Source organism: Chelmon rostratus, chromosome 8 (genome assembly GCF_017976325.1).
Source record: "Chelmon rostratus isolate fCheRos1 chromosome 8, fCheRos1.pri, whole genome shotgun sequence".
Taxonomy (NCBI): Eukaryota; Metazoa; Chordata; class Actinopteri; order Chaetodontiformes; family Chaetodontidae; genus Chelmon; species Chelmon rostratus.
Window position 1 is genome coordinate 28,798,964 of NC_055665.1, and position 27,442 is coordinate 28,826,405.

General features: G+C 41.5%; 1 protein-coding gene across 8 annotated transcripts; it reads right to left on the reverse strand.

Annotated features, from left to right (window-relative positions):
* Positions 1-4,743: 4,743 nt before the first annotated feature.
* Positions 4,744-26,289, reverse strand: LOC121610758. Of its 8 annotated transcripts, XM_041943023.1 has the most exons (10): positions 25,876-26,258; positions 23,756-23,881; positions 21,907-22,606; positions 21,124-21,262; positions 19,553-19,633; positions 19,098-19,270; positions 10,105-10,254; positions 9,674-9,879; positions 9,117-9,214; positions 8,389-8,487 (listed from the first exon to the last, which is right to left on the reverse strand). In XM_041943023.1, exons 2-9 carry the CDS (start codon positions 23,798-23,800, stop codon positions 9,119-9,121), a joined length of 1,590 nt encoding a protein of 529 aa, XP_041798957.1. In that variant the 5' UTR covers positions 23,801-23,881; positions 25,876-26,258; the 3' UTR covers positions 8,389-8,487; positions 9,117-9,118. The 8 variants fall into 8 exon arrangements, with proteins under 8 accessions (XP_041798950.1, XP_041798949.1, XP_041798952.1 ...); XM_041943016.1 differs by lacking the exon at positions 9,117-9,214 and having other exon boundaries at positions 4,744-8,487; positions 9,656-9,879; positions 26,246-26,289; XM_041943015.1 differs by lacking the exon at positions 9,117-9,214 and having other exon boundaries at positions 4,744-8,487; positions 9,656-9,879.
* Between the last annotated feature and the right edge of the window lie 1,153 nt (positions 26,290-27,442).

The following is a 27,442-nucleotide window of genomic DNA, read 5'->3' on the forward strand; positions in this document are numbered from 1 at the left end:
TTTATTGTGATTGTGTAAAGATATATACAGTGTGTCAGCAGGGTTGTGCAGAGTTGAGGTGTAACAGCTGCACATACTGCTGAACAAATCAAGTGAAAATAAATGACTTGGGGCTACATGTTTATTTAAGTAATTTCATATTAAAGTATTTTTCCTCTTCTTTACCTTACATAAGTAAGCTAAACTTAGTGTAAAGGACAGACACTGAACAATCGAATATTTAAGTGGAAAAAGGATTTCCTTTGGCTACCTTTCGATGAGGAACAGCAGCTCTTGTTCTGTTCCTGGTGCAGGGAGGCTCCCGAAAAGATTTGAATGCCGTTAATTTGCACTGAAACTATATTTTCCAGTATCTTACTGATTCAATTCAGTTTTATTTACATAGTGCCAAATCATAATCGAAGTTGTCTCAGGACACTTTCCATATAAAGCAGGTACAGACCAAACTCTTTATCTACAGAGACCCAACAATTCCCTCAAGAGCAAGCACTTGATGATGAATGGAAGACTGGATATCAGCCTATAGTTGGTGAGTGCATTATCTAATTATCTATGTTGGGTTTCCTTAGTAAGGGCTTTATAACAGCTGTTTTGAAGGCATCTGGGAAGATGACTGTTTGCAGAGATGTATTTATAATCTTTAGGGCATGTTGAGAAACACTGTTGAACACCTGCTTTAAAAATTCTGTAGGTGTAGGGTCAACACATAAGGTGGAGAAGTTACACTTTTTGACAGTCTTGCAGAACTTAGTTAACATAATACAGGATAATTTTCCCATGGTTACTATTTCATAAAGTTTGCAAAGGACATGTGTTTTTACATCAGCAGCATTGCTTCCTGTAATTGGAGTTATTTTCTTATTGAAGAACGATTGCGCGAAAATCCTCCAGTGTTGTGATACAGACGTTTATTGACACATCCAGACGCGTATCTCCTGGCCGCAAGTCCCACTCTGAGCAACAGAGGCATTCCTCCTCTGTTGTCATCGATGAACATTGTCCACAAGAACACCACCAGTTACCGTCTACTCGTGGACGCGCAGCCGTTTGTTGTTGTTTGGCCAGCTGTTCCTCTCTCTGCCTCCGCGTCCTCCTGTCAACGAGCTCCTCGTCCGTGTACTCTGGCTCAAAACGGTAAGGACTTCCATCGTAAACAAAGTCATCGTCCACCACCTCAGAGTCGGATATATTTTCATCCATTTTGTGAAAAATAACAGTCGCGAACTACAGCTAAACTAGCCGACCGCCGCAGAGTTAGCCGTGTTGTGGCTGGTTGCTCGAAAATGACACCATCCGCGTCAGAGGTAGTTGTCTAGAGACGCTGGATGTTGATAACATGCCACCACGGGCTCAGAGGGGAATAGCACCAGCATATCATAACAAAATATTGGAATATGAACGAGTTTCGCCGCAGATTATGCGTTTATAGAGGCTACGCACGGGTGCCCCGATTACTCGCATTATACGGATATACGCGCCGCTCCTCTGGGGCTAATTTCTTCAAAACGACTCCAAATGCCACCAAAGTTGTCTGGGTGAGTAAATGGTCGTATTTAATGCTCCAATTAAAGTCCAGGTTGTAAAAAACGAAAGTTATCCTTTAACACTGCTATTGTTTAACCATGGGTTGATTCTGTCAGTTGACCTAATTTTAACCTTTAATGGAGCAACAGCATTTAAAGCAGATGACAAGGTGTTGTTGAAATTTAGTATAAAGAGTCATAGCTGTGTGACTCAAATGATCTCATAATGTTACAGAACTTTGTTTCAGTCTTGTCATATGGAAATTTATTTCGAACCAAAAATTCCCCTTTAGTCATTGTTAAGATTAGGTTGGTGTGATGTGGTAACTTGTGTCTTAATGTATTGTGTTTTCATAATTGATTATTTCCCACCTGTTTTGTACCATGTATATTATGTACATTAATATATGTGGCCAGCAGGGGGCAGTGTGACGCTTTACTTCACCCATGACATCGTTACGGCACTAGCGTTTACGGTGTTAGCTGATTTCTTCATTCTGCTGAGTGAGGTTAAACGAACACAGGTAACTTTTCCCTGTCTCATTTATTTCTCCTGTTTGCAAAAGCCAGGCGGCACCTGTAACATTCGTATCAGAAAACACACAGTGATGGTCAGAAATATTAGCAGTTGACATCATGTCAATGCATCATGGCACCTGTCAGCAAAACATAAGTAGATGCACAATGTTTTGATTTTCAAGAGAGATGGAAAAACGTTTTTTTTTTTTTCGCTCAAGTAAAAGGCATGCCAGTGTGCCTAAATTTGTTGGTGGGGACCACACAGTGATGAAAAAAGCCAATCTCAAGAATCTTTAAAGCTTGTGTGTTGTTTGGGCTGTTTTTTTGGTAAATAAAGTATTTATTTATTTATTTATTTATTAGCATTGTTTAATACTAGTGGTGCGATTAACTTCCCTGGCTTCAACATAGTAGGCTTCATTGTTTTGCAACTGCCATTACCTGCTTCTTGTAATTTCCCCATCTGGGGATTAATAAAGTATCTTATATTGTCTATAGTATTACCACTTATTTCACTGTTCAGAGTCATTAAGTCATACCTGTTTTGCAATGAGAGTTCAGGTTGTGGAGTGAGCTTTGGTGCCCTCTTATTTAATTTCTTGCTGGATTTGCCTTTGCGGTGGATGGCAGCAACCCAAGTCATTAGGTATGGCTGGTTTGTGAGCCTCAAAAGCTGATCCAGTGGCATTGGGACACATCCAGGGCAACATGTCTGCTAAATCTGTGCCAGGATACTCTACAACTGATGTAATCCTGTGTATGAAAATCTGTCCATTTTCAGCACCTAGTACAGAAGCTGCTACAGAGTCAAGGAATTCCTCATTCTCACATATTTGATACAATGTTTCAATCTTCTTTTCTAGCTGTGCAATTCTCTCAGTCAGTTGCTCAAACTCTGTGCAGCTCGCATATTTTGCCATGTTGTCATGTTGTCTGGCATAGTACCGTGAAGTAATAAAAGTGATAAAAATATGGTGTTGTCTTTCTGTTCCTTTTTTTCTCTGTATCCAGTATTCACTTTCCGCAACTTTTGTAAAAAAACACAACAATATCAGCAAAGGAATCTAAGCAAAGCAGAGTGAGAAGGACAGCTGTCTGCTCTATAAGAGAGCACTAAGTAATAAGTATAGTCACAGTCAAGACAGGGTGTTTTATATTTACACAACTTAAGCAAGCAAGGTCCAACAGTTGATTAGTATGATCATACTGTAAGGAAATGAATGGAAACCAGCTGATGCCTATACACACAAAAATCTAAATCAAAATAACGAGGTTTGTATAAGATACAGCATGACATAAATGTGATTTGTCCAGCAAAGGCACAAGTATGGTTTTGCAATAACCTTCAAGCTACTTAACAAACAAACAAAGGGGGGAAACTATGTGTTAAGACTTAGGGTTGTAATTTTCAGCATGGTATTTTGTTAGCTCTGTACTTGGTGCAATGTGTGGAAATAGCCTCAGTTTAAATTAGGCAAATGCAACTAACACATAAATATACAAAGTGATTTTATTGTAACTTGTTCAAATGATTCACATTTATACAAACTTTTGTAAGGTACTTTACAGTTACCTTACATGTCACTGCACAAATATTTGTCTTTGTATGTGTTAAATGCAGCTGAATGCATCTTACCAAAAAGCCATGAGTACATGATGACAGTGGAGTACAGAGTATTTAACAAAACAACTGATTAACAACGACTGATAACACTTTAAAGTTGCATTAACCAGCATGAGATGACATGAATTCATAGTCATGCATGGATTAATTTGTCATTTATGGCAAAACTCCTTGGCTGTTGGAAAAAATAGAGGAAAACTTTGTTCCCATGAAATGACAGTATCTCCAAGGAGCACAGGCATATTGCACATTTTTGCACTTTCTTTTCTTTTCAAGACAGCTAAATAAAAATTGTGGGAGATGCTCAGTAAAGCGATACTCTCCTGTGTTGTTCAAATAAATTTGAAACCCTGATGAAACACAGTACATTGTAAGCTGTAATATGCTGTAATGTCATTTAGCCAACACATGTGACACAGTAACAAATGTGTTACAACTGTGTTAAGGAAGAATGTTGAAGCTCATTTTATGCTCCAACCACACAAGTTGTAAGGATCATTACTGAAAACACCCTTGATATAATATATGATGAGAGGAGGTGTTGTCACTGTTTCCAGTGATGTTCTATTTGTTTTTGTATGTCTGTAGCTACTTGATAGTGAGCTCTGTAATTAATGATCAATTGCGAGTTAGAAAAAACTTCAACAAACCTGTGGTGTTTTGTACATGACACTGTCACAATGATGAAGAAGCACCATTTCATGGCATAACAATTCTAGTAAACAATTAGTTCATGCTTTGTAGAAAGACCACCCTGATGCATCAGTGTTGTGGACCGATCAAGCAAAGCTTCACATTGACACAAGTGGAAAGAGATTTTACTTCAAGGGAAAGTGAACTCTATTAAGAAAGGATACATTTCTTTTAAGGTGAGTTGTGGTATGGACAGAGTACAATTAACTAATTTACAACACTTTTGTCGATCACTTATTTTTTAAAGCCACTGTGTGTAGAAACGCCATGTGATTACTACAACTTCCAAATTATTTTTATGTTAAGTTTAATGGCAAGACAAGTGAAAGATGGGGCAGCAGCGTCCGTTGCTTTTTTCTTTTCAAATTTTTTTATTGCCGTCACCAAAGTCACTAGATTTTCTTTTAAAATTCTTCACAGAGGAGCTTGACTGTGAGGAAATGTGCAATATTAATTATTGTACTGACTTATTTTATTTAGTACAGTCATAATATTTTACCACTCTTCTATTCAACCTCCCCCAAATCAGCGTAGAAACCAGCTCTTAGTACCTGAGAGCACCCTTTGTACTCCTAACACCCGCTAACATTTCAATAATATCCACAATATTGAGTGTGGAGACATTCATTTATCATGCAGGATGGTGGCCATGTTAACAGTGAAGGTCAAATCACATTACACTATTTATTGAGGCGTTTCTTTGTATTTCTGTTGTTCACTCACCTCACAAAACACATATCCTTCTATTGCTACAAATATAAATCAATCAATCCACACAGACTGTGAAATAAGCATGACACGTGTCAATATGTGGTTTTGTTTGTAGCATGACTAGTGAAGCATAAACAAAAACTTAACAGTACTTCAAGTATGAGCACAAAAGGCTCCAGTGGCCGGGGAGGAGGAAATACAATAAATAAATCAGTAAATCAAAACACCAGCAGTTCTGTTACGGTACACTTCGCATGTAACCAACTTGAAATCTACTTTTGATCTCTGAACAAACTAGTAGATTTTGGAAGGGGGGGGGGGGTGGAGGCTGTCACAGGTGTGGATGGAATAGATGGACGTGTCCATGTGCTTATGATGTGTCGCTGACTTCTGAAAGGCTAGGTTCACATTGTTTCAAGTCTGTCTTAAAACAAGACCCACATTCCCATATGTGCAATAATTATTAATTTGTTAATTATTAAAGGAAGACTTTTGAAGGTATCCACTTGATTTGTCTAATGCCAGGATATGATTACTTGATTTTTTGGTCTCTGACAATGGTCACCATGTCAGATCTAACATCGCTATAAACTCTTGCCATGTCTTGGTCAAGTGACTGGCAAAACTATGCGTATGACCCCAAATAATCACAGCATAATCCATAATCGCGCACAATTTCATCAGATGTCAAGCAACTGACAAAATGACAGAAGCGTTGTGTGTGATGCTGGCGGTCTTGTGAACCGAAAAAAAAGAAAAGAAAAAACATCTGTGGATGCAAAAGTATATGCAAGGGACAGTGTTAACTTCAGCCCTATACATCTACTACTACTACTTTACATCCGAATGACAACTACGACAGGTACAATGAGTTTCACATATAGCAATTTTATTTACATAGTTATTTATTCTACAAGGACCAGGCTTGGCTGTGTTGGCTGCTTCAAACAGCCTACTTTAACGTTTGATCTGGAATTAGTAATGGTAAGCACATTCCTGTTTTGATGCAGGCATGGTTCTCCCTCGAGGAAACATCAAATAGGCAGTGATACTGTTGCCACAAATCAACAAACTTTCCCTCTCTTTCACTGTCCTACCTGACAGCAGCAACCTCAGCATCCCTCCTCCTCCTCTTTGTCATGGTTATCTGACTGTGCTCTGGAGAGAGCACCTGATTGGTAAACCCTCAGGAACACGTTGTGTGAGATGTCACACTAGGCGTGTCAAGACAAAAAAATTCTAACATGCTTGTCTTTTTGTTGACGTCTGGGACACCCCACAACAGTTTAGCATGTCACACTACACTGGTATAGATGCCCCATTGTCATTCATGATCGGCCACGATGCAGGTAATTGGTCGGCAAAATGGTCTCAAAATTGGGTTAGATCTGTGAAGTCTGATCCCGGCTTCTTTAGACATCTTAAGTCTCATATCAACTTCAGCTAAACTTGGATTGTATTTTTGGACCGAACTGTCAGTTTTGGCCAAAATCATTCCTAGACAAAATCCATAGACTTGAAAAAAAATGTAAACCTATAATTTTATTCTGGTGAGAAATTTAGCTGCTTAACCTTTAGGCCTTCTGTTATAGATCTAGACAACCCTGAATGGAGTATTCCAGTTTAAACGAAATGGCAAGAGATATGTTGGAGGACTGTTCTGTAACCGGACTGACAAAAAGTCCAGTGCAATGGCACATAGCCATATGCCTGGTGGCTTTCTCTAAGTGGCTACTGAAAACTGTTCAGTGGACTCAAGTTAAACTATGTGCTCTGATGAAAGCAGTACCTTTTTCATGTGAATATAATAATACAAAAATATCAAGCAGCTGTTTCAGATACAACAGGGAAGCGTCTGCATAAGTGACTTTTCACTGTACTGTCCACTAAATAACAAATCTTCCATTATGCTGTGCCTTCCAATTATCTATTCTACATACAGAATCAAAATTATTCCACAATCGTGGACCAGCAAAGAGAACAGTACAGTCACTACATCACCATCCAACCAGCCAACAACCATCATCATGCATTGCCTATGATCCACAATGTTGAATGTTGTTTTAAATATTTTGCTAACTGTTTTCAACATTTAATGCTCACTGTAGCAAAAAGTGAATCTGATGGTGAACATCAGTGTTTCAGAAGAATTCTAGGGCTGGTCCTGGTTTTAACAGCTGAGGTAGTTGACTTGGTCTGGGTGAGGCCCTTTATGGAGCCCTTAGAAGTCCTAGAATAGCTACTGACAAGGGGACTGTCTTTAGCCGAGACCTCTGTGGTGCCCTCTGAAGGGGCTTTTGCAGCACCTTTGGAATTGTGGATAGAGTAACTGCTGGCTGGTGAAGGATACTTGGTAATGTCCTTAATAGTACCTTTGTTAGTGTCCCTAGAAGTGTGCTTGGCAGAATAACTGGCTAGTGGGTTAGTGTGTACACGTGTAGATGTCACTGACTTGATAGCAGCTTTAGTTACAGTAGTCCTATCAGTAACAGCTCTAGCAAAAATCCTGGAATCAGCATTCCTGGTAATTGGTTTAGGGACTGTGGATGACGCAGACTGATTTCTCTGGAGCCTTTTTTCTCTCACATGTCTGCATATGACCTCACTGACAGGGCTGAGGTCATAGTTTGTGATGATGTTGGTAAAGCTGACCCTTTTTCGAGAGGACTCCACAGCAGTGTGCCTCACCAAACTTGACTTTTCAACATTTACCTTGTCTACTATGTCTTCACTAATACAATTGCCCCTCTCTAATCTCATCTCTCCTACATGGCCACATCTGTCTTGTCTAAGTTCTTCATCATGGCTAGCAGTGATTTTATCAATATGGTTCACATACTCCTCTCTAACAGCTTCATCACAGTCAGCCTCCTTCTGTGGGATCTCACTAATATGGCAGTCATTCTCCAATTGGACATCACCATCATTGTATTGCAATGTCCTGCACTTCTTTGATGAGTTATTGTCCAGGGGAACCCAGTTCAGAGGAGTAGGGCTGGTGTCTGGTGGGAGGCCTCTCCTCCTTCTGGACAATCTCAGGACCCCAGGGTTCTCACCTTGCTGTCTAATGATTAAACCATTAGTCAATGTCATTTGAACTGGAGTCCTGCATGAATTTCTTCCTGAGTCCTGGAGAGTACTGAAGGTCTTGTGGTTGCTATAATAGTTAGACACTGTTTGGCGGTTGATAGGAAGGTGCTGATTGTGAGGCAGCTCTTGGTTGATATGTTGGGAGAGGTGTTTGTTGTTGATTTCCTGGGATCTGCTTTGGGGATGGCCTCTTGGTTTAGAGGTAGGAGGAGGTCTTGTGCAGGGCCTGGAGGATTGTCTGCTACCAACGTCTGTGCTAGGCTTTAAGAGAGGGACTGATCTGACATACGATGTTCTTTGTTCAGACAAACCAGTCACCATGGCAACCTGCAAGAGATCACGAGAGCTCCTTTTAAATCCTGGGAATAAGTACATTAGGGGAGAACAATTATAAGTACAATTCTGTATAAATAAATGGATGACCTACTGTTTAGTACAGGCTGAGTAAAACAGCAGTTAGAGCATATTTCAGAGAGTAAAGAGGAATATGTTGGTTGAGACATAATTAAGAAATCCCAAAAGCAAAGCAACCAGTGCAAAGCAGTCTGCCTTAGGAAGGTTGTGTGAGCCTCCTCCTGTGGTTCTTTTTAAATCTTGTATGGGCTGGATGACAATACACTGACTAAGGACTGACAAGTTTGTAGCTGTAATGTGAATGTAGGCATAACAGAGGAAACTATGAGAATAATATTGACCAGGATTGAACAAATAGTCCTGGAATGATTGTTTCCTGACAGACCAAATCAGGTAAATTAATTCACACAAAATCTAAAAACACTAGGACAGCATTGGTCAGAACTTGGCTTCAGATTATGGTCAGCTGGAGCTCAGCATGGACTGATTACAAAACAGACTCCAGCAGACCTTTGAGGAGCTCTTTGCAAAGGGAGTTATTTTCAGATTATTGAGCTGCATTCAAATGTCACTCATCACATTTGTCACACAGTCCCACTAACCCCTAAATCCCAGTTTCAGAAGCATCCCAGTAGTGTATCTCCACTCTGCTTCGCAGAGAATATTCACCAGATCTATGTTTTACAGACGACGCATCAACCTGCACGGAACAGATCAAGCGTCTCAGGAAGTCAGACAGCAGCCTTAGTGGAATACTTTAATTAAATGGTTAGCACAAGTAACAAACACACACATACATGCATGCATGCATACACACACACACGCACACACACACACACATACACGTGTGTGTGTGTGCGAGTGCATGGCAACTGCTACTGTTATTTTTTTGTCATATTTCTGTTATTATTATATACACATTATTGTTATAATGTACATATACAGTCATATATTAATATATACATATACTATCATACACATTACCATATACTTATACTGTAATATACTATTTCTTATTTTTAGTCATGTTTCTGTTATTATTTTAGGTATTGCAATATGTATCACTGTCAAAATCGATCTTCATTATTGAGGGTACCAGACACCTTTCAGACAGAGAAGCATATAGAAATGATGGTCAGACCTTATTAGCCCTCCTGACCTGTAGGGAGAGCTGGCGTGGTCTCAGGAGGTGTCTCTCAGCTGCTTCTCTCCTGTCCTCCTCCATCCCCTCTCTGCACCTACTCTGCTGTTCCTCCTCTCGCTTCTCTCTCTCTCTCCTCCTCCTTGCCCGGGCACTTAGAGGGCAGAAGGAGCTGACTGCCACAGAGCCTCCACTCCCTCTCAGAGACCTAGAGTCTCGCTGCACTGATGGACAGCAAGACAGATACAAAGGCACAAAGACAGACAGATGGAGGCAGAAATAAAGCATTTTTTTTGATTAATTGATCTACCTATTTATTCAAAGTTACCTCAACCATTGTAGTTTAAAAGAAATATCACACTCACAAAGGCTGATGCAACTGTAAAAAAATCCCCCCCTAAATTGCACTCTTCACAGACAGACACACAGACAGGTCAGTTGATAAGTACCTGTTTTTCTACTGAATGTGCTCATATTCTTCCCCTCAGCTGCAGTCCTGTGATTGGCGGAAAGACAGGAAGTAAGATGCTCTGTGCCAGCTTGCTCTTTTGCTTGTCCACTCACTAAGAAAGCCATGTTGCTGGGCAATGCAGCTGAACCTGAAGTGAAAGAGGAAATGGTTTCAGTGATTTTGACGTGACTTTCAGCGACAAATAAGTACTTCCAGATGTACTAACATGAAATAACATGGACCTGTTTTACTTTTCTATTACACTCATTTACATTAATAACTTCTTTTCAAACAGTTTGCAGTTGCTCGACCAATGTTGTCCATGTGAGAATACACATGGCCCATTTTAATAGGTGACCCTTATTGACTGAGTCGAGGATAAACTGAATGCCTGTGTGTCGGTATGTACTATACAGTATGGTCCCCAGACATTCCACAGGTAATGCAAACCAGCTTAAACCATTGTTTTTTTAGCAGAGGGATGACACCTCAATACATGACTGCATGACCACCGCACTCAACAGTGAATTCATGGGCGCCCTGGTAGCTCACCTGATAGAGTGCATACCATGTATCATGGCCATTTGCTGCAAATAATCATGAAAAGTTTGAAATTATTTGGACCCTGTTTTACTTAATTTGCTGTGTTCAGGCAGCACCACTGAATAAAGCAAAGCCCGTTCCATCCTGACTTGGCCTTGACAGGTTGTGACTCAGGGCATTGTTTCAGCAAAATCCAAGGTATAGCAATGTTTTAACAGACATATAGCTCTCTTCCACATTCACAATGCCTAATGTCTGCATGTAACGACTTAGAGGGAGCAGACAAAATCCTGTTCATTTTATCTAGTTTGGTGAATATTTCAGCACCATGGACAGCGAATGGCGATCTAATTATCATTGGGCTTGTGTTCAAATATCACAGAACATGAAGAAATTCATTGAATTACAATTGCTCGCCACTGTCGCCAAGTGCTTGCTCATGAGGGAATTGTTGGGTCTCTGTAGATAAAGAGTTTGGTCTGTACCTGCTCTATATGGAAGTGTCCTGAGAAAACTTTGGTTGTGATTTGGCACTATATAAATAAAATTGAATTGAATTGAATTGAATTTATTAATTTAATTAATAGAGTAAGGTACTCAGGCCTGACTTGGTCATTGCCAGAAAAAAAAAAAAAAAAAACATTTACAATCACAGACATAATTTTATACAGGCTGTTGGGCAAAATGTTTCCATAACACACTGAAACTCAAGGGAGAACAAACAAGTTCACTCACTGACACTCATTCAATGACAGGCATATTATGGACCAAGAGGTTTTTTCCTTTCATAGACAAATAGGCCTGAATGAGTGCATAGTGAATGTTCTTCCAACAGGAATATCCATTATCAAAGAAGACATGAGTCCCACACCTGTCTCTAGCATTGGTTGATGCACCTCCAAAGTGGCAGTAAATTAAACACAACATTGTAGACACCGCATATTCAAATCACTCATGTTGGTCATCATGGTTGCTGGAAAATCCTCTGCTGTTCTTCGTGAGATACTGGCCAAGGTATGATTGAGTTGCGAGTCGGATTATTGCCTTGATATGTCCCTGACTCTGACTGCAGTTGCTGTTGTTCGGCTAGCAGTAGCTGCAGCTGTAGCTGCTAAGGTTTTATTAGGTTGCAACACTACCCCACGTGACTGCATTTCAGATGTTGTAGATACGTGTTTATGTTTTGTGAAAAAAAAATCAATTAATTTTTGTTTACTTTTAATTTCTTGTTGACACTCATTAAATGCAAACTAACCAGTCTCTGATTTTTCTGATGTTGCCAACAGTTGTCTACTTGATGAAAATCTTTCAAGATTATATCTCCAACATCACAACACCAGTCAAGAACATAGGATAGGCTATACCTTACATCAGTTCAGGTCATACTCACAATCATAAGGCACCTGCACACATACTTTGGAATCAGGTTAGTATGTTATTCATGTATTGTCTAGTGAGAGTCCATAGGGCACAAGGACATTATTATAGTCCTTAAGGGTTGAAACCACACGCTCCATGAGATATGATACCATTTGTTTTAACACAAGCAGTTGGTTCATGATATGGTGCCTTAACTGCATACATGTTGGCCCAAAACCAAATTTAGACAGCGGGTTAAAAAAATAAGGCCACTCTATTCTGTCAAAAGCTTTTTCAGCATCCAGCCATATTACTACTGCTGGATGCCGAAGAGTAGAGGCACTCGACATTACCTGAAGAAGTCACCTGGTCCAGATTTTTAAAGAGGGGAATACCTTCTCCAGGTGCATCACAAGGATCTTTGCAAACAATTTATAATCATCATCCTCCCCTGGCTTTGGAATTAGAGAAATTATAGCAGATTGCATAGACATTTGCACTGACTGTTTTAAGATAATATCATTGTAAAGCATAGTGAGCCAATATGTCCTGAAAACTTTTAGAAAACTCAATGCTGTAACCATCTTCACCTGGTGTTTTCCCGGTTGAAAGAACTTTCATTGCAGATTTTACTTGTTTCCAGAACACGTGTCTCCAGTGTCTGGTATATGTAATTAAAAAAGTATCCATATCCTCATTATTGGCATGGCATTCAGATTTATAAGAATTAGAGTCAGACTCTTGAAAGGCTAGATTAACTTGCTTTTGTTCACATGTCATGGATCCATTACAAACATATATCGCTGGCTGTTTATTTTCCATTTGTTTTAGTCGGACTGCTAACATTTTCCAGCCTTGTCTCCAGATTCTAAATATTTCTGCGTAGTTGAAACAGAGCAAATGCTGCCTGTTCATGTAGGATAGCTTGCAGGTCTGATCTTATCAGAAAGAGTGAAACTCAGTCATTAAATTTATTTTTTTGTCCAACATTTTCTTTTTCTTTTTGCAGTAGAGTAGCTTATCATCCACCCCCTGCACGTAACTTTAAAAGCTTCCCATACTATTTGGACTAATGAATCTGAGTTTAGGTATGGCAATAAATTCAGACATTGTAGCCTATCTTTTATTTTAGCAGTAAATTCTTCATCTTTCATAACTGAGTTATTGAATCTCCATTGTTTGGTCTTGTGTATATTGACTTTTACAGTGACTGTTGAAAATTCTTAAAACTATCATAATGTTATACTGGGAAATATGTACAACCAAATACTGCTAAAATAGGTTAAGATAGACTAAATTATGTCCAGCAACAAAAATCTACTCAGACTGGGGGGGGTCTGTATTCTGATATCAGCGTAGTATTTTGCATCAATAAATGCCCACCGACTGGGCATATAAGTATCAGTTTAGGCTAAAGTTTGCCCTCTGGACTTTCTGCCAGGAAGTCGGCATTTATGCACTGTGTGAAACCAAAGGCTATGTATCTATGTTGTCATGACCCGTGCCATGCACGCCGGTTTTGTTTAGTTTTCCTTGTTTGATCCTTGCCATTGCCTCATTTAGTTAGTGTTGTCTCAGTCTTGCCATGTTTTATGTATGAGAGTTTTGTATTGTCTTAGTCTCTATCTTTGCCCTGTCTTGTTTGTATTTTTGTTAAGCTTCCCATTGTGTCTCGTCTTTGCCTGGGTTTTGTTACTTCCTGTTTTATTTTGAAGGTTCATGTCATGTGTCTTTGTGTTGCTTTACTTCCTGTGCTTTCCCTCCCGTGTGATTGTCTGATTATTTCCACCTGTGTCATTAGTGTTCCCCCCTTGTGTATTTAAGTCCGTGTCTTCCCCTTTGTCCTTGTCGGGTCGTTGTCAGTGCTACCATATTGTCTTGTCCCCTTACCGTCTGCCTCTGCCACAGCCACAGTAATTGTTATTGCCATAGTAAGTGTTTGTCGTGTGATTTCTTTGTCATGTCTGCGTCGTGTTCCATGTAAGTTTGTTTCTAGTTTTGTCATCGTCTCTTGTCGTTACCAGTTTAAGTAAGCTTGTTTCTTTAGTGTTGTCTGCGTTACCTTGCCTTTATGTTACCTTGCCATATTCTTTAGTTTTAATCATAGTTATAGCCACAGCCACTGCCAAGATTACAGCTTTCATTATAGTCCTAGCCTAGTGAGTGCTTGTTGTAGTGATTCCTTTGTTCTGTCCGAGTCGGGTTTCGTGTATGTGTTCATCGTAGAGTTTTCTTAGTTCATGTTCGTGTCATGTCCTGAGTGAGTTTGCGTTTATTGTATTTTCCATAGCCTAGTTTTGTTTCGTAGGTTTTCGCTTGATAGCCGATTTTCTGTTTATTATTGTAGTAATCTCTGTTTCTTTTGTGACTCTTCATAGTGCTTATTTTCCCCTGAGTTTTCAGGCGTGATTTTGTTTCTGTAGTTTTGTCAGTTAAGTTCAAGTTCCTTCACCGTCATTTGTTTCTTCCTCCTACGTTTTCTGTTTACTTTAAGTCACTGATATTTCACTCATAGTCTTGTCTTTGTCTATAGTCTTGCCGTGTAGTGTGTTAGAGTTTCTGCTGTTGCCAAAGTCTTGTCTCTAACTCTAAGTTGTGTTGCGTGTTAGTGTTAGTCTATGTTCCCCGGTGCTGTTCTTTGTGTATGAACCCCATTGCCCTAGTGTGTCAAAGATCTTAGTTCCTCGAGTTTTTGGTTTTGGTTGTACTATCTTTGTGTTTAATAAATTCGTTTATTTTGGAATCTACGTCCCCACTGTGTCTGCATCTGGGTTCAAACCCATAGTTTCCCTAAGTCCCCACTCCCTGACAGAACGACCCGACCAGTATGGACCCAGGAGACTCAGACATCCTGTCTGAGTATGAGCATGTCCTCTATAGCTCAGACGAGGAATACATCCTGGGTGCCCGATACTGGGGACCTCCGCCGATCCACAATCCTCCTCCCGTCTGGAAGAAGCACCAGTCCCCAGCCACGTTCCTTGCAGACTATAATCACAGCTCCGATGACGACGAGCCAATGTCAGCCCTGTTCTGGGGAACACGGCTAGCCTTCAAGCCACCCTCCACCCGCAACAAGCCCGCCCCTGCAAGGAGAAAGCGGACGATCCGACGACCGAAGGTGTCGGCTAGCCAGCAGCTTGCTAGCCTCCCGTCGTCTCCAGTACCCGAGCTGCCCTCGTCTCCAGCAATCAAGCCAGCACCTGCACGGAGGAAGCGGAGATCCCGACGACCGAAGGAGTTGGCTAGCCAGCCTGCTAGCCTCTCGTCATCTCCAGAGCCCCAGCTGCTATCTGGGGTTCAGCCATCGCCTCCTGTGCCCAAGCTATCCTCGTCTCCAGTGCCAAAGTTAACTATGCCTCCGGTGCCGCCACCACCCGGATCAAAGCCACTGCTGCCACCAGAGCCAGAGCTACTGCTGCTACCGTCGCCGCCAGAGCCGCCGCTGCTGCCCCTGCTGCCGTCACTGCTGCCGCCGCTGCTGCCCCCGCCGCCAGTTCCAGAGCCGCCGCCAACGCCAGAGCTGTTGCTGCTGCCGCCGTCTGGGCTGGTGCTGCCGCCAGAGCCGCCGTTGCCGCCAGAGTTGCCGCCTGAGCCTGAGCTGCCGACTCTGTGGCCCGAGCTGCCGATGCTGCTGTCTCCTGAGCTGCCGCTGCTGTTGCTGCCGCCTCCTGAACCTGAGCTGCCGCTGCTGTTGCCGCCGCCTCCTGACCTCGAGCTGCCGCTGCTGTTGCCGCTGCCGCCTCCTGACCTCGAGCTCCTGCTGCTGCTGCCGCTGCCGCCTCCTGACCTCGAGCTCCTGCTGCTGCTGCCGCTGCCGCCTCCTGACCTCGAGCTGCTACTGCCACCGGCGCCGCCACCTCCTGAGCTGCTGCCACTGCCACCGCCTCCAGACATCGAGCTGCCGCCGCTGCTGCTGCCGCTGCTGCCGCCGCTGCTGCTGCCTCCTGACCTCGAGCTGCTGCTGTTGCAGCTGCTTCCTGATCTCAAGCTGCTGTTGTTGCCGCCGCCGCCGCCTCATGATCCTGAGCCAGGGCTGCAGCTACCGCCTCGGCCAGAATCACAGTCTTCCTCGACGCTGGCCCCCTGTCCTGTTGCCTCGACGCCGGTCTCCTGCCATGCTGCCATGTTGCTGGTCTCCTGTCCTGCTGCCATGTTGCCGGCCTCCTGTCCTGTTGCCTTAACGCTGGCCTCCTGCCATGCTGTTTTGTTGCCGGTCTCCTGCCCTGTTGCCTCGATGCCAGCCTCCTGTCCTGCTGCCTTGTTGCCGACCTCCTGTCCTGCGGCCTCGTCACCAGCTTCCAGTCTAGTTGGTTGTCGCCGGCCTCCAGAGGGGTTTCGCCCTCACCGCTGGCCTCCAGAGGGGTTCCGCCCTCACCGCTGGCCTCAAAGGAGGATTCGACCTCGCCGCCGGCCTCCAGAGGGGTTCCGCCCTCGCCGCCGGCCTCCAGAGGGGTTCCGCCCTCGCCGCCGACCTCAACAGAGGTTTCACCCTCGCTGCCGGCCTCCGGAGGGGTTTCGCCCTCGCCGCTGGTCTCCAGAGGGGTTCCGCCCTCGCTGCTGGCCTCAACGGAGGTTCAGCCTTCGCCACCAGCCTCCAGAAAGTTTCTGCCTTGGTCTTTGGCCACTGGCCAGACCACCAGAGAAACTTTGCCTCAGCATGGACTTTAATACCCTGCTCAAATTGGACTTTTGAACTCTTTGGACTATGCCTCAGCCTTGACTTTAAGTCCCTCCTCCAGATTCCCCTCCACCCACCCTGCTTGATTTGAACTTTTGGACTCTTTTGTTTTTGTTTCATGTAGGGACATCTGGGATCTGTCCCTTAAGGGGGGGGGGGGTTTCTGTCATGACCCGTGCCATGCACGCCGGTTTTGTTTAGTTTTCCTTGTTTGATCCTTGCCATTGCCTCATTTAGTTAGTGTTGTCTCAGTCTTGCCATGTTTTATGTATGAGAGTTTTGTATTGTCTTAGTCTCTACCCTTGCCCTGTCTTGTTTGTATTTTTGTTAAGCTTCCCATTGTGTCTCGTCTTTGCCTGGGTTTTGTTACTTCCTGTTTTTATTTTGAAGGTTCATGTGTCTTTGTGTTGCTTTACTTCCTGTGTTTTCCCTCCCGTGTGATTAGTGTTCCCCCCTTGTGTATTTAAGTCCGTGTCTTCCCCTTTGTCCTTGTCGGGTCATTGTCAGTGCTACCATATTGTCTTGTCCCCTTACCGTCTGCCTCTGCCACAGCCACAGTAATTGTTATTGCCATAGTAAGTGTTTGTCGTGTGATTTCTTTGTCATGTCTGCGTCGTGTTCCATGTAAGTTTGTTTCTAGTTTTGTCATCGTCTCTTGTCGTTACCAGTTTAAGTAAGCTTGTTTCTTTAGTGTTGTCTGCGTTACCTTGCCTTTATGTTACCTTGCCATATTCTTTAGTTTTAATCATAGTTATAGCCACAGCCACTGCCAAGATTACAGCTTTCATTATAGTCCTAGCCTAGTGAGTGCTTGTTGTAGTGATTCCTTTGTTCTGTCCGAGTCGGGTTTCGTGTATGTGTTCATCGTAGAGTTTTCTTAGTTCATGTTCGTGTCTCTGTTCAAGTCTGTGTTATCCCTTAGTTTGTCTGAGTTCATGTCTGTGTCATGTCCTGAGTGAGTTTGCGTTGTATTTTCCATAGCCTAGTTTCGTTTCGTAGGTTTTCGCTTGATAGCCGATTTTCTTTTTATTATTGTAGTAATCTCTGTTTCTTTTGTGACTCTTCATAGTGCTTATTTTCCCCTGAGTTTTCAGGCGTGATATTGTTTCTGTAGTTTTGTCAGTTAAGTTACCAGTTACCAGTTTACCAGTTCCTTCACCGTCATTTGTTTCTTCCTCCTACGTTTTCTGTTTACTTTAAGTCATTGATATTTCACTCATAGTCTTGTCTTTGTCTATAGTCTTGCCGATCCACAATCCTCCTCCCGTCTGGAAGAAGCACCAGTCCCCAGCCACGTTCCTTGCAGACTATAATCACAGCTCCGATGACGACGAGCCAATGTCAGCCCTGTTCTGGGGAACACGGCTAGCCTTCAAGCCACCCTCCACCCGCAACAAGCCCGCCCCTGCAAGGAGAAAGCGGACGATCCGACGATCGAAGGTGTCGGCTAGCCAGCAGCTTGCTAGCCTCCCGTCGTCTCCAGTACCCGAGCTGCCCTCGTCTCCAGCAATCAAGCCAGCACCTGCACGGAGAAAGCGGAGATCCCGACGACCGAAGGAGTTGGCTAGCCAGCCTGCTAGCCTCTCGTCATCTCCAGAGCCCCAGCTGCCATCTGGGGTTCAGCCATCGCCTCCTGTGCCCAAGCTATCCTCGTCTCCAGTGCCAAAGTTAACTATGCCTCCGGTGCCGCCACCACCCGGATCAAAGCCACTGCTGCCACCAGAGCCAGAGAGTTTCTGGTGTTGCCAAAGTCTTGTCTCTAACTCAGTTGTGTTGCGTGTTAGTGTTAGTCTATGTTCTTTGTGTATGAACCCCATTGCCCTAGTGTGTCAAAGATCTTAGTTCCCTGAGTTTTTGGTTTTGGTTGTACTATCTTTGTGTTTAATAAATTTGTTTATTTTGGAATCTACGTCCCCACTGTGTCTGCATCTGGGTTCAAACCCATAGTTTCCCTAAGTCCCCACTCCCTGACATATGTATCTGAGAACAAATGATCAATTTTAAGGTAAATTCAATAGAAATTAATCGCTCAGTTTTTGCTTTATTCAGTGGTGCTGCCCCAGAGACAGCAAAAGAATAATATAGTATTTACTCCTGCTCTCTCTCATAAAACCATGGTTATAGTTTTTCACCCTTTTTCACTCAACTTTCAAAGCACACCAAGTAAAACTGAAACTGATTAAGAGCTTTTAACACAAAGGAAGGATCACTGACTCAGAAATCCAGAATTTAAACACAACTGTGCATTGGTAAATTATCTGAGCAGTTCTTGTATACGCAGTTGCACATTATATATAACTTGGTTGCAGACTCAGGCCCTTGGCACTGAATCTGCAACCAACCCTTTACCAAGCTCATTTCAGACCATTTCCAATTGTATATGTGCAGCTTCTGTGCTTGTAGCTTACCTCTCAAACAGAGAAAAGACAGGAAGTCCTCAGTCTTGGGTCGACGTCTGGTCAGGCATGTGACTACAGCCAGGTTGTGGGTGTGGTTATTTCTTTCTGATGTCATCATCATTGGAGGTCCTGGAGAGCTGGGAGGGGACTGGGCAAATTTCCTCTGTGCTTGCAGCCTTGGTCTGTGCATACATGCATGCACACATACACACACACACAGTCAGTTGACAGTTCCAACAGTCCATGAAGGTTTTGTATGTATAAAATCTTTAGTGTATTAGACAGGTGTTAACCATTTTAGGGTTGCAGTATGTGCAGCCGCTGTTAAATTGTTAAATTGTACTGCATTATACTGACAGGTGTTTCTATTACTTTGTCCACCCTATTTATATCCATGAGGGGAGGCTAAATAACAGAAACACCTCTGTGTCTCAAATTCACTACAGTTCAACAGCACTACAAACCTGTTAATTCCAGGACAATTAGACTCCATTAGTTTTAGCTGGTGTACCTGGAGGCTATGGCTAGCAGTAGAGGTGGAGTCTCTGTTGAAGAACAGCACAAATTCAAGCACAATTTTTTTTTTTTTTGGTCCTACTTTGGTATTTAATTGCCTTCAAACAAGCCCACTTATAAAGGCAGGTAGTTTTTTATCAAATCAGACAGCACAATGCAATTTGGGTACTTATTTTGGCATGAAATTGCCACCTTACTCCTTGTCTACACCAACTGCATAACAAAAGCAGCACAAGCTGCAATCATCTATCATTCACTGGTCAGCTACTGTACTGCAGTGTACTCAGACACAATTTGGAAGATGACAGAAAAATATGCTTTGAGATGCAGTTACACACATAAAGCATGAGCTGTTACCAGCTACAGCTGTGCTGAATAAAATGGTAGTGTATGTGTTTCATCAGAAGCAAGTGAGGCAGACAACTAAAAAACATGAACTATGGGTTATGGGTTGACAGATGTCTACACACAGACCTCTCCAGAATCATGACTGCGGTGTGTACATCAGTGTGATCGGTACAGATCGGTCAACTCTCAGCCACTCCCTGTCATTTCTCTACTAACAGTGGGTTAGTGAGGATGAACACAGTTTAGTTCATTTTCAGGGCATGTACTATTCTGCTTCTTTTGTATGTGCCATCTGATGAATAAAATGAATCCTCTGTTCTATTATAATCAGACTTTTACTTTCATTTTGGTGTGTGGATGTATAATGTTCATTGCATCATCATATTTGTCCATTAAATGAGCAACTGCTTATGTAACTCAAGGTTGGGGAGGCACCAGCTCAGTTCAGTAATTACAGACAATGATTAGATACAGTGATTAGAAACCTGGAAAACTGTTTTCATGCCACAGTTATCCTGGTTTCTGGTCCTGATTGTACTCTATATAGCATATTAGACAGGATACGATCCTCACATGTGATACCATAACCTGTATAATGAAGTTCATATAAATACACTCAACTCAACACACTGTGGGTGTGAAAGTAGTAAATAAAAGTGTAGTCATGTGCTTCACTGAACACTAGAACAATACTAGCACACTGAGACTATTACTAATTTGAAATGATATAACAATTTTCTGTGGATTATTATAGTGCTTTGTATTAAATATTTTACTGGCTTGGATCATCTGAACCTTTCCTAATATAACAAGACCAGTTTTGTTGGAGCGTTATCAATTGTTGGATTACTATGAGACTTCGACTGGTGAGTCGCCTCAATTTTATAATCAGTAGTTTGTAGTTTGCACTGATTGTACACGCTGTTGTGATTTGTATCTTGAAATGGTTTGCATTGATCGATTCACAAGAATCTTAGCTTTCCAATTATGAATGGCATGAACACAAATTTAAATGGTTAAAGTTAAAGTTAAATGGTTAGTACTGGAGTCTTCTTGCCAGTGTGGGGTTGGTGGCAGCATATATGCTTTTCCTCAAACGGTTTATAACCCAGTCATACACATAGTAATGAACATGCAAACACACATACAAACACACACCACAGCAGCAGACCTTTTGCGGCAATTGTCACCCTTGTCATGACTGATGCTAGCAGGGCGGCACTGTTGAGGCCGTTTCTGTAAGGACCAGCTCCAGCTTGGACTCGATGACAGGAGGGACTCACACCGGTTGATGCCATTAACCATGGCTCCTTGAGAGGACAGTTATAACTTTAGTTACTCACATGAAGCAGTTCTAGTAGAAATTATCTACACATACAATGTCATATAAATCAAATCAACATAAACAAAACCATAATAAAAACAGTACATGACATACTAGAAATAGTTTTTCAAACATTTTAAACAATGTTGATGGCCAATATCAAAGCTTTCTTTAATGGACACTTCAAGCCCAAATACATGTTAGTGGCAGCTGTGAAAGTTTGTTAAACACAAGCAATCTAACAAAACAAAAAAAAACTTATTTGGAGAGAAAATTAGGGTGAATGGTAAAATAAAAAACTGTAAACCTCCATCACAGCTAAGAGACCCACTTCCTGCCTCAACTTTGACTTCCTCTACTTAATGTTGTTGTATGCACAGTTCTGCTGTGCAATGAGGAGTTCATAGTGACTCTTTTTAGTGATGTCATTGTGTTCCAGCATCTCAACAATTACAACAAACATACAATGCTATAATTACTGATGGACAAAACTGTGAAAATAAGACTGGGAAATAACTAGAATAATCCTTAAAGGAACCTCCACAGTAGTGGCAGTGCCACAGAATTCTGAACAACACAGTCACAACTGTGACTAAGACAGAAGAGAAAAAGAGCAGTGATGATACTGACCACTGAGGCTTGTGGGAGTGTGTGACCTCAGTGTCCTGGCCTCGACTGGAGTGCTCAGCAGTGCTTGCGTGTTTTTCAAGTGCTTGTGCTGACTTCTATGTGTGTATTTTGCAGTTTTTATGTATTTCGAGTTCAGCAGTGAGAGTGTATTTTGTGTTTTATGTGAGCGTAGTGTCCTTGTTGATGCAGAATACTTCTGGAACATGTGTTTATTTTCTTGAAGATGTGTATGTTGTACAGTATGTGTTACTTTCCTAGTACAAATTTTTGGTTGCGTTTGCATACTCTGTAGTCTGTGGGAACATTTATTTTTGTGTGTGTTTGAGCCTTGAGACAATTTAGTTCTTTGCCCTTTGTTGTTGTGTTCATGAGGGCATAGGTGTTTTGAAATGTGCATATTCTGTGCAGTGTGTCTGTTTTTCTGTCTATGTGTGTTTTGTGGTGTGTGCGTGACTTTTTGCTGCGGTGTGTGCACACTCTGTCTTGTGCGTGTGTTTTTCTGCGTGTGTGTCTTAGGCAGTGTCTGTATCTTTCGCGGAGTATGTAAGAGTGTATTTTTTGATGCACATTTGTGTGTGCGTGTGTGTATGTGTGAGTGTTTGTGTGTGGTACGATGTGTGTCTCTGAATTCCCTGAGGGACAGGAAAAGAACTTTTCGGACCAGACGTTCTTCACACCATGGCATGCCATCACTGATGTCCTGCAGAGTCACAGACACAAACACCATTAGTTTTGCTCACGCTACTATCTGAGGTTAATTTCTCCTCAAACTAGACGAATTTCATCAAACGCATCATACATTATACATCATCTCTTCTTAGAGACTGCAATCAGACAAAAGAACCACCAACCACAAAAAGCAGATGCCAGATGTGTGTGTGTGTGTGTGTGTATATATATATATATATATATATATATATATACACCTTCTTTTTATCTGAATTATAAAGCCATGTGTACACATGGTTCTGTATTATAAATCTCGATCAGTACAGAACACAAGCCTCATTTGCACTCCCACATTTGACCTCCCATGGATGTAGACACACCTTGAATCACCTGCGTTTCAGTACTTCTGCCTGTTCCACTACTGATTAGACCCATCACTATAAAGAAAAGAAGCAGTGCAATTCCTCTTGTTCCTCATCCAACAACTCTCGAGCCGCTATCGTGATGAATGACTATGACACACAGCTGTGTGTTTATAGCACAATTATCATGAAGTAATTACATATACAGTACCTGTACACCATCATTGATGGTTGTTGGTTGTCAAATATCGTTATGAATCTTCCAAAAGACAATTAATGACTTAGTGTATAGCAAAATATTGAAGAAGTTTTATAATAAGCATCATAATTATGGGTAAACTGAAAAGAATATTAACACATAAAATAAAATGATGCTTCCACTGTAAAAAAAAACAGGATGATACAATTGATCGCATAATTAAAATGTTATTGTTTTAAAAGTTAATAAATGCAACTTTCATGGACATTTTAAAACGCAGAGTTCAGTAATTCATACATCTGGCCCCTGGTGATTTAAGCAATCACATTATCTCTGTGCAACTGGAAAGCTGATGTGGACTGAACTGCCTCTTCTACATATTGATTTGGAAGCACTGAATGTGTGTGATGTGTATTTCTAAATAATTTAGGCCAATTTGTATAGACTTGATTGTGCTTTAACATTAACTTTTAACATAAAAGTATTTTTCTTCTGATTACATTCATGTTTCATCCACTGTGGTTCAATGTTGTAAAACATAAAATTTGAGAAAGTCACAATGGTGTGCACCTTTTATAGCCAGATTATATAACATGCAGAGGAAAGAAATTTCACTTACATATTTCTTCTTGATGATATTCCGTTTGGGTCTGTCTGTACTCATCTTGCCCAGCCAACACTAAAGGGCACATGAATTATGGATACTTGTTTCTTTTGCTCTGTGTGGAATTTCCACTGCTCTGTCCTGAAAAGAAGAAGTCAAGAAATATTACACAAAACACAGAGGAGGCTGGGGGCGTTCTAAGCCACTTTTCTCTTAAAATGCTACTTTGTGTAATGGCCTGGTCAAAAATAAGACACCAACAAGTTATACATGCACAACAATCGATACAATACAAACACAGATCTGTACTGTATGTAAAGTGTTATTCAGGATAGTAAAAGAAGAGGTTAATATTGCCTAAACCTAAAGGAATATTAACCCGCATATTGTTTACTAACTCATTGTAGTAGCCATAATTTCAGTATTTACCATGACCAGCATCTAACCTTGACCTTAAATAACTCGTCACTAAGCTACCTAACTACTTGGAACATATTTCAGGCAGCAAGCAAAAAATGCTGTCTCTCTCTTGTGAGTGTTATGTCCTCCTGTGTTATGCTTCCTACAAGCACATCCTAACTGGCTCTCTATAAAACACATTAATTTCAGACAGACATTCCAGATTAAGAAACAGTATCCCAAGCACAACTGACTTAAGCATGAAACAGGAAAATAGCATGATGTAAAACAAGGCAAAACACCACACAAATTGAGTGTGTAGCATCATGACTTGGAAACAGATTGAAAAAAGAAGAAAAAAAAAAACCTCATGACAAGTGAACAAACCCCCTCCAATAGGAGTGATTTTAGATATTACATGGTTGTTACTGTGACAACTACAGCAAACACTGACACATTGGAGAAATCTTGGATATTTTCTTTAACTAAAGAAAGGGTTTCAAAGAAATAAATGTTCATACACAAGAAACTAAGATGATTTCCAATAGGAAATATGAACTTGTGTTAGTACTTTCTGGATTTCTGATTCATGTACCATTCACTGAATTTGCCATCTTTGCAGTGGAATCTGCCCTTCACCACCAATCTTGCTCAAGGGCAGCTGACCATTGCACTTTTGTTTTCATGTGTAAAATAATATATGGCAACAAATTAAGAAAACAATCAGAAATAATTGTATTTACTACTAAACATATTGGCTTATTTAATGAATACAAGTTGTCAAATGTTGTTCATGTGGTAAATAACCTGAGGTTGCTTAAATAACCTAATGGGAATGAATATATGGATTTGCCCGTTTAGACCTGTAAGTAAATTAATTTATATGAGTCTCCAGCTCGTTAGAGAAGCACACACGTAAATAAAAACATTGGCAACGGCGATATTTAGTATCGGACCAATCTAATGGAATGAGACCATACCGTTTATGTATTCTGTATGTTACTGAGCCCTCCTCTGTGCCTCTCCTGAAGTCACGGCGTTTATGTAACAGACTAGTGATGACCATCAGTCACATGTTACATCATTAACATGTTTTGTTCCATGATGTATTATGGTCAAAACGTTAATTGTTGTTGTTAATTTTAAGTGCATCTGAGTGTAGTGTCACAAATGAAGCCGACAGCACGTCGGACAAAGCGATGGTAGGACACAGAAACGGCCTGGTTCCGTTCCGTTCAGGAGCGGCTGGGTGATGATCACCTGACAGAATCGGATCCCACATGCTGCAGTCCTGAATGCCGCTGGCGATTTCACTCACGCACATAGCCAAAACCAAGGAAAGACTTGGATGCGAATGTATTGGTTTTTAAATTTAAATGAATTAAATGAACACAAAAACATACAGGAAGACAGTAACGCTTCCTCTTCCTGTTTTCAACACTTGCCTTTACTATACAAGCAACCACCAGCGCATTCACACAATCGCCACCAGTTAATATGATTAAGGATTGATCAGGAATACCGACCAACAACCACCTCCGTCAGCGTCAAAGAACATACGCTATACATTACTGTCGGTCCGGGGTGATCGGGTGGATGGCCCTGCCTCTCTGCGGACAGTCCGCTCCGGTCGATACGTACGGTACTAACGGTGCAGACGGAGAACATTAGAGCGGACATCGCCATTAGGCTCATGTTAGTCATCAGCAAATATGAAACAATGATCGATCACCCACCTCCAGCAGGGTTACCGGCCTAGGCCTACATCATGAGCACACCGAGGAGCTGAGAGAACGGCACACGGACCCCCTCACTCTGTACCGTACCCTGAAGCAATGATCTCCGCGGCTCCGTCTGTTCGCCCCAGACGAGCCGTTTGGCTCGGTGTCCTGCTCGCAGTTGGTACCTGATCGTCTGTCCAGATCAGGATATCTATGGCAAGCCCAAATTGCCAAAGATACCTTCTTAACACGATGCAATAAAAAGCTGTTTTTTTAACGCCCTTTAATCGTCAAAACCACCGGCGGTCTAGTTTGGAGCCATACAACTTCACATTTTACGTCGTTAAAGGCTCTAATTATGTTCATTAAAAGACTGCTGTTATACCGTGACTTTTCCAGGCGCTTTTCTCTGGATGATGATGCTCTTCCTTCTGTTTTGCACAGCCAATACCTTCAAAGTTTTTGTAACCAATTAGTGACGAGCTGAGCTAGACCAAAGCAGTTTATAGACAGAAGTGCCTGCCAGGCTCTAGACCTGTATTATGTTTGTGAATTGTACAGTATTCCAGGTACAGAGTACCAAACACATCAGTTTGTGTAAGAATATAATCACCTTACTTTGTCTTTAAAATGACCTGTATTCATCGTTTTTGTGTCCACATAACTGCACTTGACAGGCAGATAAGTGCTTAAGGCCAAATCATTCTTGCCATGTCCAATCTGGTAATAGCTAGTGGAAAGTATAGTGCCATGGACTGCATGCAGAAGTATTTCAGAGCTATCATGGATTGGGCTCGATCCTGTTTGTTCTAAACTCGTAATTCGCTGTAATGCATACCAGTAAATATACAGTAAATAAATGTGAAGTGGGCCTAGCCAGAGCAAAACTTAGGACCATAGACAAAGAATATGACAAATATGAGGATTTTCTACTTACATAGTTTGAGTAAAGAATCTTGTCTTGTGTAAATTAAAAGTTGTAGATTTGTTATAATTCAACTAAATAATAATGATAACAGTAATAATAATAATAATGAGAGGGCGTGGGACCTGTTTTATATTTAACATAGCTACAACAGCAGCAGCAGCAACAATAACAATAATAAAGTGCAACATAAATAACTTAAGGCATACATTTTAAAATAACTAAATAACTAAAATAAACTCTTCTCTTCCTGAACAGGGCATTCTCATCCTGGACACCACCTCTTTGACCTGTTACCCTGTGGCACATGCTACTGGACCATCAAAGAATGGACCATCAGACTCAAGGACAGTTTCTTTCCCTAAGCCATAAGGAGCACACTTAACTCCCATAACCACTGAATGACCCCCATGTTCACTATGACTGTCTTTCTAGAGCAAACCTACGGTATCTAGTGCAATAATTACATTTCTTCTAGTGCAAAGTTACATAGTATTTATTTGCTGTACGTCATTGTCATTATTATATCGCATCATCTTATTATCATATTAGAACCTAACTTGTAGGTTTTCTTTTTAAATAAAAACAAAATACATAATAAAGATACAAAGAAAAAATTTAAGAGGATGCATGATTTTTATTTCCTGGCTTTTCTTC